Below are 13,794 nucleotides of genomic sequence, written 5' to 3'. Positions count from 1 at the left end.
CTCTTGTGAGCAAAGGCCAGTTAGTGTAGGAGATTATTGTTCTGCTCCACAGCTGCAGTGTTGTTTGAGACATGACGAGTTCTCATTGCCTTGCACTGCATCGCTCGCACCAGAGGCGTGACGGACTAAACAAAGCGCTTGTTATTTTGACAAAAGTCGCTCTCTCTTATTGCCAACGAGTGCTTTGTACATCTAGAATCCCGAAGCTTCAGAGTTGTTTGAGGGATGATGGATTTTTATTCTGTGTGTATAATTCCGCTCACCTTCCTTTGTCACCATCTGCACTGACCATCAATATTGTCGTTAAAACCGTCAAAATCATTGATTGACTGATTGATGTTTCATTGCTATTTTGTTCGAAGAGTTGGAGGATATGCCCACCTTTTTACACCAATCGCCTACAGTTGGTAGCAAGTGCAGATATGTGCTTTGTAGATGTTATGACGTGCGAGGCGCTGCATGAAATGTAAAGGATTGTTAAATTGCAATGACTCTCGGAATCACCTGACATGAAACTCACTTTACTTACTGGCCATGAACACGTTGTGACCCCCTTTCCCCCCCCCCCCCCCCCTCTTTCCGTTGCACACGCACAAGCAGAGTGATTCAGAACGTGCTATAAATAAGCTGCGGGAATTGTCCTATTGAACTGCCGCTGTGATTGCCCAATAGTAGAGTGATAACTGTTGCACGCTGTACAGAGAATGCCACAGCCAAAGGCATCTGCGCTCGTTGTCATAGAAACCTCTTAGCCTCTCCTGAAGGGCTGATAGACCACATGAGAATTATCAACAGCGCTCGCTCTCAGTGTAACTTCAGGCACTGTGCTGTGCTGATCCTCAGTGAAACGGCGTGTCAGGATCGACACAACACCACCGCCACCACCACATTGCATTTGTATAGCGCCTTTCGCATCGGGAGGACGTCCCGAGGCGCTGGCGGAACGGGTCTTGAGCGATTTCGAAGCACATCGTTGGGGTATGATGCCGGCTCAGTCTCGGAGGCATTCGGCCGTGGAGTATTTGAGCAGCGTTATCCAGAGTCGCAGGCACTCGGCTTGCGATGCGCTGAGCAGAGTTTTGCAGAGACGCAGGAGCTCCGCCATAGAGAAGCTGTCGACTTCCACGCAACGGGTCATGTCCGCCGTGTCTTTGATCAGCAGCTCGGAGCCTCAGACCTGCCTGGCACCGAGGAGAAGTAAATGCTTTTCAGTGAGACTCTGCGATCGTGTCGTGCAGGATGTAAAGTATATTTCACAATGTCTGACCGGTCTCGGGCAGGTGTCATAACTTTATATCCTAGTTAAACACCTGTTGTCTTGAGTTCCGCTTCTACCCACGTTTCTGTGCTAACTGCACAGGAGTGACACCTGTATAACTTGTGATTATTTTATTTTTTCCTGTTGAAATCGTAGGCTTTGCCTGATTAAGCGCTCCGAGCTGCCGCCCGGCGTGAAGGGGGCTATATAAATGCAAGTTGTTGTTGATCGCTTGCCTGTACGTTTCTTTCAGGCAGTATGCGACGTCCGACAGCCAAATACACCAAAGTAGGGGAACGTCTGCGTCATGTTATCCCCAGTCATATGCAGTGCTCAATGGCATGCGGGGGACGTGCTTGCAAGTACGAGAATCCATCACGATGGAGTGAAGAAGAACAAGCTGTGAAAGGGCTTTACTCCTCATGGTATGGTTAATTGATTGTTAGAAACCGTGAGAAGACTGATGTGTGCAGCCCTCAGAATCAATCGGATGACAAAGCCTTAATTGTAGTTCTGGGATATATATATATAAAAAAATGAGTCACCGAAGTGCAGTTTATTTAAATACACACGGAATTCTCGTTGACGATAATAACTTGGAAATAATTGACAGTTAACCTTTGCCAAACACTGTATTTTGTGAAGCTGAAAATGCTCTTTGCTTTTAACAGCCTCATTAATTGCCTTCGGACAATTGAAACCTATTGGTCCAATCCCAGCCCTGTGATTTCTTCCGCTTCGCTAATAATTCCTCATTATTACGCGGCGCGCAATTGTTCCTGTCCACCTTCTGTTTATTCTGTAGGCGATCAAACAAGCTATTGAACTAACTTTTTAATCCCACTTTGTCACCTTTTCTGCCACATCTGTGGGGGACTTTTAGACATCTCTTCTCACCCCCCCCCCCATTTGAAAGACATTGTATGAATATAAATTATTGTTTTACTATTTTTTTTAATAAAAGGACTGTGGTAGATAAATGCAGTGTAGACTAATTGGCACGACTTTCACTTGTGGCAGCAATAATGTCGCTTTTCTGCTCCACAATTTTGAAAAGCTGTGTTACTCAGTGACATCCCAAAGCATTTCTAAGCAGCAGACTTCCTTGCAACTCAGAGTCTCGTATCACCTCGGGAACACAACACAACTGCGCTGGAACATATTGGATTAAGTTGAGATCAGTTGAGATCACCGAAATATCATTCTGGTGTTTTCTTTTAAGGAGCTTTTGCAAACTGTATTTCTGCTCAATTTCACATGCTTTAACCGCGATTCTCCTTCTTCATTTCACTCCAGATCTGGAGACTGAACAATTCATGTGTGGCTCATACCAAAGCTGCGTAGATCTCGCCCACCGTTCCCTGCTCAGTACTAACTCATCTTGTCAGATTTTCTCAAATGGAGAAAAAAAATTAGCTCTTTTATTCTCTCTCTCCCACACACGCAGCAAAAAGCAGCTTGCCTGATGCTGTGATGGGAGGATAATGGTGGGTGTTCTGAAAGGATGAGATCGGCTAAGCCGAAAGGTCTTTATCCTAACCCATCTTGTGAAAACGTGCATGGTCCATTATGGTGTTCGCATCATGTTGTAACCTCAGTGGATGTTTTTTACGTGATTGGGGAGAGAAGGAAACCTCAGCCTTTGGTCCTTGGCCCTAGTGATTGTTTTCCCCATCCCCCCCTTGGCAAATAGGGGAAAGAGTCCTGTAGTGTAGTGGTTATAGCACTCACCTCACAAGCGAGAAGACCCGGGTTCAGTTCTCATGCAGGGCGAAACCTTAGGCAAGTTTGCTTACTCCACACGCCTCTGTTTACCCAGCAGTAAGTAGGAACCCGGTTGTTAATTGATTGGCGGATTGCTTTCCAGAAGTAATAATCCCTCCAAAAAATAACAATAATTTGCTTATTCAATCCTCGAATGTTTGAGGGACACTAATGTGAGCAATTGGCTGCCACGTTTCGGCCACAAAATATTTGAGACGCCTCGAAGATGTGATATCAAATGCAAGGATTATTATTATTATTATTATTAGCAAATAAGGTATCAATCACTGGGTAGCTCCCAGCAACTTGTAGAGCAGGTCTTTCATTCAAAGAATGAGAATTTCTTTGTGAAGAAATGTGAACACGATCAGTCTGAAAGTGAATGAGTTTAATTAACGTTGCTAACGGGATCCAAGTCTGCGACATATGCTTAACAATTTACTCGCTTTCTTCTTCCCGCAGGATAACGGACAATATATTGGGCATGGCGCGCCCCTCTAGTGAGATTATTGAAAAATACAACATTATCGAACAGTTCAAAAGGTACTTTAAACAAAACACTCCGAGACACGACCCTGCTTGAGAGGCGCTTTATAAATGCAAGTTACAAGCTGTTGTTGTTGTAAACTGGCATACATGGGGTAAAATTCACAGTGCTCCTTAACCTGGTTCGTGCTCTAACTAAGATAAGGAATGCGCGGAGGAACACCGCAAATTTTGTTGCTTAAGGTAATAAAGATTAAAGGATCGTTGGGAAATTTCACGGGGTGGGGAGTGGGTGGGTGAATGGAACTCCGACACAGAATCTTTGAAGTGCGTCTGAAAAACAGGCACGGACTGGACCTCGGTTAAACGTGTGATCCGATGGATGTCACCTCTGACAATCGGTCGCTCTTCCCCAGCACTGCGCTGGAGTGTGAGCCTGTGGTAGACTCTGTGCTCAGGGCCCAGATGTTTAAACTGGTGACACGGAGAGGGAAACTCTATGCCCCTCACTCCTCCAGTCTGCTGGGCGTGCTGACAGAACCAAACTTCACATCATAAATGATCAGCATTCCGCTATAAACTGAGCGGTGCGGAGAGCAGAGGGATTTTTTTAATATATATATATATATATATATAGGACTTGCTTCAGAGTGACTGAACAATAAGACCGTTTGTGTCCAAGGTCATAAATCCCCTGGAGCACACATAGCAGCAACACAAACACCCGTTCCCACCCACCCCTGTTCCCCCCCCCTCCCCACCACCCAAAATTGTTAATAATGCGTGGCTTTAAAATAAAACAAAAAAAATACACTTTTTTTAAAAAAAAGATGTACATTTTTCTGAAAATGTTAACTGCAATTTTCCTCTGAACCCCCCCAAAAAAAAAAACTGTTTTCATTTTGTCACAAGCATAATTTGGAGCGCTCGTGTTTTAATTGCTGTGGGGGAGATTTTCTTTTAATCAATTATTTTATCGCATTAGGATAATGCGCAATTTGGATCTCAGCACTGTTAAAGTAATGACTCAGCGATGCCACGTCTAGCTATTGGACTCATGCGTTTTAGGAATCGAGCTCTCCGAGATGTTGCCCCACGTGATGGGCACTGAGTAAACACAAGTTGTTGTTGTCGTATCAATTCACGCCTGCCTCCTGCTTTCGATGTTCCAGGCACGGCGTAAAGACTGTCATTAACCTTCAGCGTCCTGGGGAGCACGCAAGCTGCGGAAACCCCTTGGAGCAGGAGAGCGGATTCACCTACCTCCCCGAGGTTTTCATGGAAGCTGGAAGTGAGTCCCCTGTGTGATCCCATCTCATTAGCAGGTCCCCACTGGCTTTGTGGTCTGTGATGGTCCAGAGCGCCAGGCCAAGTAATCCCCTCTCAGTGGCGGCTTAGTGAAATGGGTCGATAATGGCAATTAGGAGGCTTAGAAAGCTGGGCCCGAAACGTGAAACCGCACCATATCTGGGAACCTTAACGCTTTAAATAGCAGCTTTTCGACAACAGAATGCTAAATGAAATCACCCTCTCACAGACGATTTCAAGAAAAATTGGTGCATTTCTGGTTCCTACGAATGTTAACTTTGTTTTACGATGGCCTCTGTTACTCCATCTGAGTTTGTTGCAGACAGTATTGATAATAATCCTTACGTATTGTACAGCGCCTTGCACTGTGAAACAAAACGCTTCACAGGATATATTGGAAAGTGTTGTGTAGTGACTGTGTTTTGTGGGTGAGTAAGATTGGGTTGAGTTTGGGATTAATTGACCCCCCCCCCCCCCCGCAAAGTGCATGTTTTTACTTGTTAATCAAATCTGCCCTCAGATTATTTTTATAACTTCGGGTGGAAGGACTATGGAGTGGCTTCTCTCACCACCATCCTAGACATGGTCAAGGTGGTAGCTTTCGCTCTACAGGAGGGGAGAGTGGCCATTCACTGCCACGCCGGCCTGGGGAGAACAGGTGAGCGAGCGAGCGACAAAACTATTATTATCATTAAAACCCTGCTTTCCTTTCTTCCATTATTTTCTGTAGTGTTTTTGTGCTGTTTCTCTCCCTCGCCTGCCTCCGACTTATCAGAGGTTCGAAATGGCACCCGTTCTTACACTGTGAGACCTTCCTGTCTTTAACAACGCTCTGAGTTGCTACCCTACGTGAAGGGCACGGCATAGATATAAGATTTGGTTGTCGTTTTACAACTGAAGGCCACACAGAATTGTAAAAGTTCTTCACCCACAGTCTTGAGTTGGAAGACATTTTCCCGCAGATCTGATTGAAGACCGACCGGATTTAAGAGGTTTTCACAATTCTGTGCCACCTTAATTGTTTTGGGACAAAAGGATCACTCACTAACTCACTCACTCACTCACTGATCCTCTGGACATCTAACTACAGTTAAACACTTGTAACAAATACAATCAAGTAACTTCTGAATACAATCATCATCATTCTTGCACACGTTTCAGTTGTTGGTCAGTTTAATGGGAGGTTAACAGGACTTTGTGGACATCCCTGTACAAGTGGACGATACAGGCAGTGAGGAACGACTAGATTCAAGAGCGATGCTTCTGACAATACCGCTCCACCATTCTCTCTCCCCGCGCCCCCCACCCCCCCACCCCCCGGAAACTTGCTGGAATGTTAGCCTGGTCTATGTATTGCTGTAAAAGTTACACGTGCCCTGAGCTGGCTGAGCACGCGTAGCTCTTTCTGTTGGCACGTTGGCAGCTGGCTCATGCTATTGATGTGGAGCGTTCGTGTCTGTCCATCGGAACAGTTCAAAGACTGACCCCGGCTGGTTCCAGACCAATATCCCAACTGTTGATCTCATCAATCCTCACAGGGCCTAAGAAATTGTCACAACATTTCAGTCACAAGGACCTGCTCCTTGACAGCCAGCCCGGGCTTCAGAGCAAATCAATCAGCTTGTGATGGTCTGGTCTCCTTGCCCAGGAATAGTGCTGTATTCCATCAGTGCCCAGCGTGCAGTCACAGCTGTAGCCCTTGACATTTCTCGAGCTTTTCAAGAGTGACAGACACATGACGCGTTGCTTTCAGCACTCAGAAGATCAAGTCGATATTTCTGTCGCGAAACGTGGACTGAGAGACCGGCCACCCAACTCCATTCTGTGACTGTGCAAAGCTCTACTTGGTTACAAGCATTTGTCTCCGTGCCTTGGTGTTTGTCTGGACTCTCCTGTGGGCTGGCGAGTGCTATTGATGGAGCCAAAGTACTGACTGAAGAGTCACAATCCTCAGAAAGTGTTGCAGCCATTGTCAACGAAGAGCTTCATAGAGCTGACAATCACCCAATGTTGAAATACTATACCCCATCGTGTCAGGGTCCAGAGCAAACCCATACCTGTCTCCTGCCTCTCGGACAGTCCAAAGCCTGGTAGCTCAGAGGATCAATGAAGGCAGCCAACTCCATGTCAAAATCCAACTTCTACAAGACTAGAAGTCACCACCAATATATACCTGAAACTGAATAACCATTTTTTAAACTGACTTCATTAAAGGAGGAGGGAAAGGGAGGTGATGATCTTAAAACAGTGATGAACCTAACCTGGGGAGGGGGAAATACATAACAGCTGCATACTCACACTCAATGAAATAAACAGTGTCATTACAAAGTGCTATTGAAACAAAAGCAAGGCAATTAGTGTGGAGTATATATGTATATACAGTTTAATTGTTGTGTATATATGTAACCATTTCCTTTCTTAAGTGTAGCTCATTAATCAGGATTGATGAGTGAGAAGATTATACTGCTTTTGAAAGGGATAGAACCATAGCCTTCACAGCATCAATCCAGCGCTTAAGCCCATTGAAACTGTGTTGTTGCTCGTTCCCCAACTTTGACATTTAGATGAAATGATGAAAATACTTGTGTAAAAAAGAGAATTTGGTGCATGCGAGAGGGACGTAATGATAATCCTTGGATTTGCTATAGCGCCTTTCATGTCAGGAAGATGTCTCAGAGTGTTTTACAGGATGTACTACGGTGTGAGTATTTTGTGGGTGAACTTATCGAAGTGAGTTATATAAGACAGGAATACAATCAGTGGGTTCAGATCCTATGACATGAGCAAGTCTAGAGTTCCTGAACATGTCTTTTACGATGACTGTTTGTGGGACATTGCTGTGAGTAATTGGCTTGCCACGTTTCTCCCATAGATAAAGAGTCGATTTACTTTACAGTATATTTTGTGAAGCGCTTTGAGACGTCTCAACGACGTGATAAGGCGCTGTATCAAATGCAAGGATTATTATTTATTATTATTATTGAATAACTGGGACTGGGTGCAGTTTTCCACGAAACTCAATACAGAGGGCACGTAACCAAAGGACATCGTTTTTTTTCTCGGGCACCTCTTTTAGCTCTTGTAGTTCACAGAATGAAAACCTCTTGTGTTTCCTCAGGAGTCTTGGTGGCCTGTTACTTGGTTTTCGCCACCAGAATGAGTGCAGACCAGGCCATCTTGTTTGTCCGAGCCAAGAGACCCAACGCTATCCAGACACGCGGGCAACTGCTGTGTGTGAGGGAGTTTGCCCAGTTTCTGACTCCCTTGCGTAACGTCTTTGCCTGCAGTGACCCCCGTGCCCACCCCGTCACCATCGGCCAGTACCTGATCCGCCAGCGCCACCTCCTGCACGGCTACGAAGCCCGGCAGCTCAAATACGTGCCAAAGATCGTCCACCTGGTTTGCAAACTGCTGCTGGACTTCGCCGAGAACAAGCAGGTGATCGAGGAGGAGATCGTTGACATCCCCGATCTGTCGGCGGAGATCGAGAAGACCGTCTCCCAACTGGCCATAATCCAGCTAGATCAGGAACTGGACGGGCGACGCTTTGACATGGACGATCAGAGCGCGGCCCAGTTCGTCGCCGATGACTCTGTGCTGGTCAGTGAGCAGGAATTCCACCCGCTTTGGAAACACCGTAACGAGGACAGCCTTCGGTCTCTGTCCCACGTGAAGAAGCGTCTGTGCTACAGCGAGTCGGACCTGCACAAAGCTGAGCTCTTCCTGGACCAAAGCGAAACCCCTCCGACCGCAGTCCCCCGCGGCCCCTTCCCCAACAACCTCAGCCAACACAGCTTGCCTCAGCTCAACCTCAGGCACTTGGGTGCTGTGTCGGTGAATCGGGCCGCCATGAGGGTCCCGGAGCTTTGTCTTATTAAACACAGCCCATCTGTCATCTCCAAGTCCAGCTTCTGGGAGCAACAGAGGTCCAGCTGCAAGAACGAGGAGGGAGCAGGTTCGCCTCTCTTCCTGAGGAGGAAGCTGCCAAAGGATGTGCAGAGAAAGCTCTCCCTGAAGTCGTCCACTACAGCCGCGGCGCTGAAATCCCTGATCAGGGAGACGCCCAAAATGATCAGCGTCCCGTCTCCCGGCGCCAGGGAGATCGGAAAGGAAGAGCTGGACGCGACCACGGCTTGCAGCAGTCGCACGGAGGACAACGTTCAACATAACCTGTTCAGTTTCTCTCTGTACCGGGGACCTGGAGACAGAGCCCCGGGCAAAACCCACAGTAAAATGTTTCACATTGGGGAAGAGGAGGCCACGAGCAACTGGTTGCTGGAGGACATCCCGTGCATCATGATCCACTCGGAGCTGAGCGTTGAAAGGAGGAGGTCGGTGGCAGCCAAGGCACTGGCGTTTTGCACGGACTTTGACAGAGAAGTCAAGGACAAAGTGGAGATGTGGCAGGTGAGCTGTTTATCCCTTTTTTGCCCAGCCGGGTGTCTGACCCGTGGGAAACCCATCACTGTTGCTTAAGAGCATCCAGACTAAGCTGAGAATTCCATGCATCCCACCTACACGTGGAAATCCCAAAGATACATTGGTGGAATGGAATGCGTTCTCTCTCCCTCCCTGGAGGGACACATCCTACTTCCCTGGTTCCGGAAAGTATTAGGCCCAGGTCGGCAAGAGCCAAGGCGACATGAAAGGCACTATACAAATGTAATTTTGTTGTTGTTGTTGGGGAGCCCAGAGTGTGCGTTGGGGTAACTGCTGGAGTCTAACCAGCTAAAACCACATAGCTTGCCATTGAGAGCACCTTCTGGCAAGCTTTCCTGATGCTTGTCCAGCTTGGACCACCCTACCCGTTAGGTTCTGTAGCCTCTGGAATTAATTTAGTGACCCTCTCCTGTGCTCCCTCACTAATCGCTGCACATTTATCAAGTGTACTCATTTCCAACAACAACAACTTGGAGCTTATGTAGTGCCTTCCACGTAGGAGAGAGTCTTGAAGTGTTTCGCTCGGATGGGGTGTGGTGTGTATTTGTGTGTGGTGGGGGTGGGTGGGTGGGGGGGGGTGTGAGTGGAAGGAAAGCGTCTGAAGACACGGGCAAAGAGGTAGGTTTTTAGGTAGGTTTAAGAAGTGGTTTGGTGGCAAACCTGGAGGCAGTATGTGGTGACCTGAGTGAAAGGATTTTGGGGAGGACAGAGTATCAGAATGGGCGGAGGATGGAGGGGGTGGGGGGAAGATGATGGTTATTTAATGGGGTATCAGAGTGTTGCCCCTCTTTTCTGACGACTTTGAGGAGCTGCTGGAGCTGAATTGGCAGGAACATCTGCAATGTTTTACGTTCCTTTCTGAACCTCCAGAGTTCAGCCTCAGTATTCTTGCCGTGGCTTTGAACTCCAAAGGGATCCGACAAGAAGCAGTTTGAGAACCAGCGTCCTGTTTTCCATCAATTATTCACGCACTCTTCTCAGGGTTCCACAGCCCGTGTTTACACAGTTTGACAAATGTTTTGACAAGCTGAAGCCTTTCGCATTTAAGGGCTGAATTATTTTGAATTGAACATATTTCGGAATAGTTTCGCGGTCAGTCTGAAACAAATTATCTTTTAACTCTTTCGCGAAGGAGGTGGGGCATCAAGCTTTTGTCGAAGAGCTCTCGCTGAAGTTATTGGTCTTTAACTTTCTGCTGGTTTCAGTGACTTAAAACTGCCATCTGCTGCTGTGTTCATTAAAGAACACCCTACAGCGCTGCTCTGTCTTTTTGATGGTCAGTCACAAAGGGAACTAAAGGGGAGGTTAGGAAAAAAAGTCTTTACCCAAGAATGGGTGGGATTGGCCACCGCACACCACAGTTGAAGCAGAGCTCATTGATTCTTTTAAATGGGAATTGCAATTAATTTTTTTTATTAAGAGGACTATTAAAAGAACAAATGGTGGGGGGGGGAGGGGATGGAAGATGTGAGTGGAGAATGGGATTGCTTCAAATGACTTATGTAGAGAAAACGCACACCCAACACATTGTGGACGCAAGCTGTAGTTAGCTGCGTGTTATTAAAAAGACTGAATACTTTCAGCAACTGAAGAAGAGTGTGGCTGGGTTATGTGTAACTGTCTGTTGATCTTGGTTTTGCTTTAGCGGGAGCTGAACAGCAGAGAAGGGACATGGGAGCGGATCTGCTCGGAGAAGAATCCTTACGTCTTGAGCAGCCTGATGTGGTCCTGGCTGGAGCAGTTAAAAGAGCCGGTCATAAGTAAGGACGATGTGGATGCCTTAGCACGTAAATATATGGATCCCTGCAATGCATTTTACTCACTGGAAAAGGTATTCTTGACCAGTTTACTATTCTAGACCAGATTGTTGGAAAATTAACATGTATCCATGATATGAATCATTGATCAATAATGGTTGTAGCCATGATATTCTACATTGTCTCGTTGTTTTAACCAGAGCCAACATCAGACACTGACCTGCATCCTGGATTGTGTGGCCAATTTACATGAGCTGCTGTTCGATGTGGAAAACGCTATTCTTACTCGAGCGATTCGAGCTTTCACCAAGGCAAGTATCGGGAATAAATCAGCCAGGAAGATTCTGGATCGTTTGGCTCAAATAAAACGTGGGTGTTTTCCTTAATATTCTGAACCCAGCCAACGTTCTCCCCACAACTAAATTTCCTCAAGATTAATTGGCCATTTGTCTCACCACCGTTTGTGGTGCCACATTTAATAATAATAATACTTACATTTGATATCCCGCTGTATCACGTCATTGAGATGTCACAAAGCGCTTTGCACAGTATATTGTAAAGTGGAGTGAATGTGTATTTTGTGTGTGAAATACGGCAGCCAGTTGCATACAGCTTGCAAATTCAAACTTGATATGTAAGCAAGTGAGTGTCTTATCAATCACTCACTTGCCTACATATCAGTCACTACACTCCAAATCAACTTATTGTGAGGAGAGTCGGGAGATCTGTTTTGACCGTGCTCACCAATTGTCTGGGTGGAAGATTACAGTAAGGATTAATGGGATATGCAGTTGACTGAACGATTTAAGTAACTTTAGATAGTAAACCATTTGTTCTAAGGGGTGAAACATTGGCAAATGTCTCTGGTGTGTTTTCTGTTTCCAGGTCAGCTTTGATGCCATCGAAGGTCCTATCGTTTACAACACACTCAAGACAATATTGAAGCCAATCTTGGAAGCGAAACAAGTAAAACTGACAAACTCTGAAGAGCAGAGCAATTGCCTAGAACATTTAACTTTACAGACCGACTGAGCAAAAGCTATATTTTCCCCTTCTGTCCCTTCTTCTCATCCCATTCCGTAGAAGACCAGAGGCTCCAGTGAGGTATTGGACGGGCTCTATGTTGTAGAGTGAGGTACTAGAATTAGATAGTTCAAAACTGGAGTCAATTTCTGTATCAAGCACTTTTCAGTTTATGGATGATGTACAAGTTGTACAAAAGCATTGAGTTAGTCTTAAGAGAGAAAGAGGCCCGAAATGCATCAAGGTTAGAGCCGTTAAAATTGCTGACCTAAAATGTAAGATTGTGCAGAATTTTAGAAATTTTTAAAAAATCAGTCTTAAAATAACCCATGCATTTAATTCCAAAGAATTGTCTCAAAGTGATACACAGGGAATAGCTGTGAAGTGCAGTCACTGTAAGCAAATGGGTCAGTCAATTTGGGCAGAGCAAAGTCACACAAACAGCCGCAAAGTGACTGGACACATTTATCTGGAGGATTGTTGGCCAGGACAGCGGGAAAAACTCCCATCTCTCATCCTGAACTCTTAAGTATTGCGGAAAACCAGCTTCCAAATTTAGACTGGATTTGAAAATTTTCCCCAATCCTGTGCAATCGTACATTCTTAACTTTGAAGACAATGGCCTTAAGGCTGGAACTTTGGACCTAAGTTATGTCTAGAAAAACACTTTGATGTTGTCAGTTCCTCATTAAGTACCCTCTGTGTTCCAGTGGTTAGCTGAGATGTATATTTGCTTAAAAACTGCCAGAATTTGAAGTGCCATATTAATGTGGTAAGATGCGTCATTTTCGGTAACTTTGTGTTTACAATAATATGGCAGTGTGCTATATTGGAGGTCCGTTTTAATTTGTAAAATATTCGTCTATTTTCTTTCCACGTCAAGTGTTGACTTTCTGTGTCGAGTGCAATAACCAAATGTTGAGGTAGAGAAATTAAAATTGAAGGAAACACTTATGAGGAAGCTCTTAAAACCTAGGCCATTTTTAAGTTTTTTTATATAAAGGGCATTTCCCATTAACTGTAATTTTATTGCAATATTTTGGGGTAGAATTTACAACGTTCCTTCACTTGTTCCAGCGTTAATTAGCACAAGGACTGAGTTAAGGGACACCTGTAGATTTGTACCTTATTCAGTGCTGGTGTTAACAACAAATTACATTTCTATAGCGTCTTTCATGTCAGGAGGACGTCTCAAGGTACTGGAGAGTCAGGGATTTGGACCCGAGCTGGGGGTTGGATGTAAGAGGGGTGGAGGGCAGGGAGGTAAGGGTAGTAGGGTGACCGATGGCAACACAGAGGCAAGTGAGGAGACTGTACACTTCAGCGCTGAATAAGGATCAAATTTACGAGTTTGTTGCACTGATTAACATGAGGAACAGATTAAGGAACAGCCGCAAATGTTACCTCTTGTTCGTTACCCGTTTAAATTTCAGCAAAGTTGATGCCATTGAGACATTAAGACATTTTTAAAAATATATTTAGAATATATTTGTGTTACAGGCGGTGGTACTGAGCTCTTTATCTCTGCATCACTGGGACCAAGTAAGACAGTATGTCTGTCAAGGCATTGCTCGTTGGAGTTAAAGTTAATATAAAGGTTTAAACCACTCGCGCACAAGATGTTCTTGCATACATACAGTGGAAACCTGTTTTGTGCAATAGCTTAGGCCAAATGAAAAAACAGAGCCCGTCAAGTGTTTAAAGATAAACGATTGATACCCAGAATTTCAGGACAAGTCGTCACTCAGTTAACATATT

The 13,794-nt window shown here is 45.4% G+C and overlaps 1 protein-coding gene across 1 annotated transcript; it reads left to right on the top strand.

The window, feature by feature from the left end:
• The first annotated feature begins 983 nt into the window (after positions 1-983).
• ptpdc1a (protein tyrosine phosphatase domain containing 1a) lies at positions 984-13,230 on the top strand. The gene is made up of 9 exons (XM_042339620.1): positions 984-1,197; positions 1,512-1,683; positions 3,485-3,565; positions 4,681-4,799; positions 5,337-5,474; positions 7,935-9,223; positions 10,902-11,087; positions 11,214-11,324; positions 11,899-13,230. Exons 1-9 carry the CDS (start codon positions 984-986, stop codon positions 12,043-12,045), a joined length of 2,457 nt encoding a protein of 818 aa, XP_042195554.1. The 3' UTR covers positions 12,046-13,230.
• Positions 13,231-13,794: the final 564 nt, after the last annotated feature.

This window comes from Callorhinchus milii, unplaced genomic scaffold (genome assembly GCF_018977255.1).
Source record: "Callorhinchus milii isolate IMCB2004 unplaced genomic scaffold, IMCB_Cmil_1.0 Scaffold12, whole genome shotgun sequence".
In the NCBI taxonomy this organism is placed as follows: domain Eukaryota; kingdom Metazoa; phylum Chordata; class Chondrichthyes; order Chimaeriformes; family Callorhinchidae; genus Callorhinchus; species Callorhinchus milii.
Note: the sequence above shows the minus strand (reverse complement) of the source record. Positions and strands in the feature narration are given on the sequence as shown.

What these genes read in the sequence shown, in the direction of transcription:
- ptpdc1a (XM_042339620.1), top strand. Translation starts at nt 984, where the DNA reads ATGCCGGCTCAGTCTCGGAGGCATTCGGCCGTGGAGTATTTGAGCAGC. An exon ending in AAAGGGCTTTACTCCTCATG is followed by an intron (nt 1,684 to 3,484) that starts GTATGGTTAATT and finishes TTCTTCCCGCAG; the next exon opens with GATAACGGACAATATATTGG. An exon ending in CGATTCGAGCTTTCACCAAG is followed by an intron (nt 11,325 to 11,898) that starts GCAAGTATCGGG and finishes TTCTGTTTCCAG; the next exon opens with GTCAGCTTTGATGCCATCGA.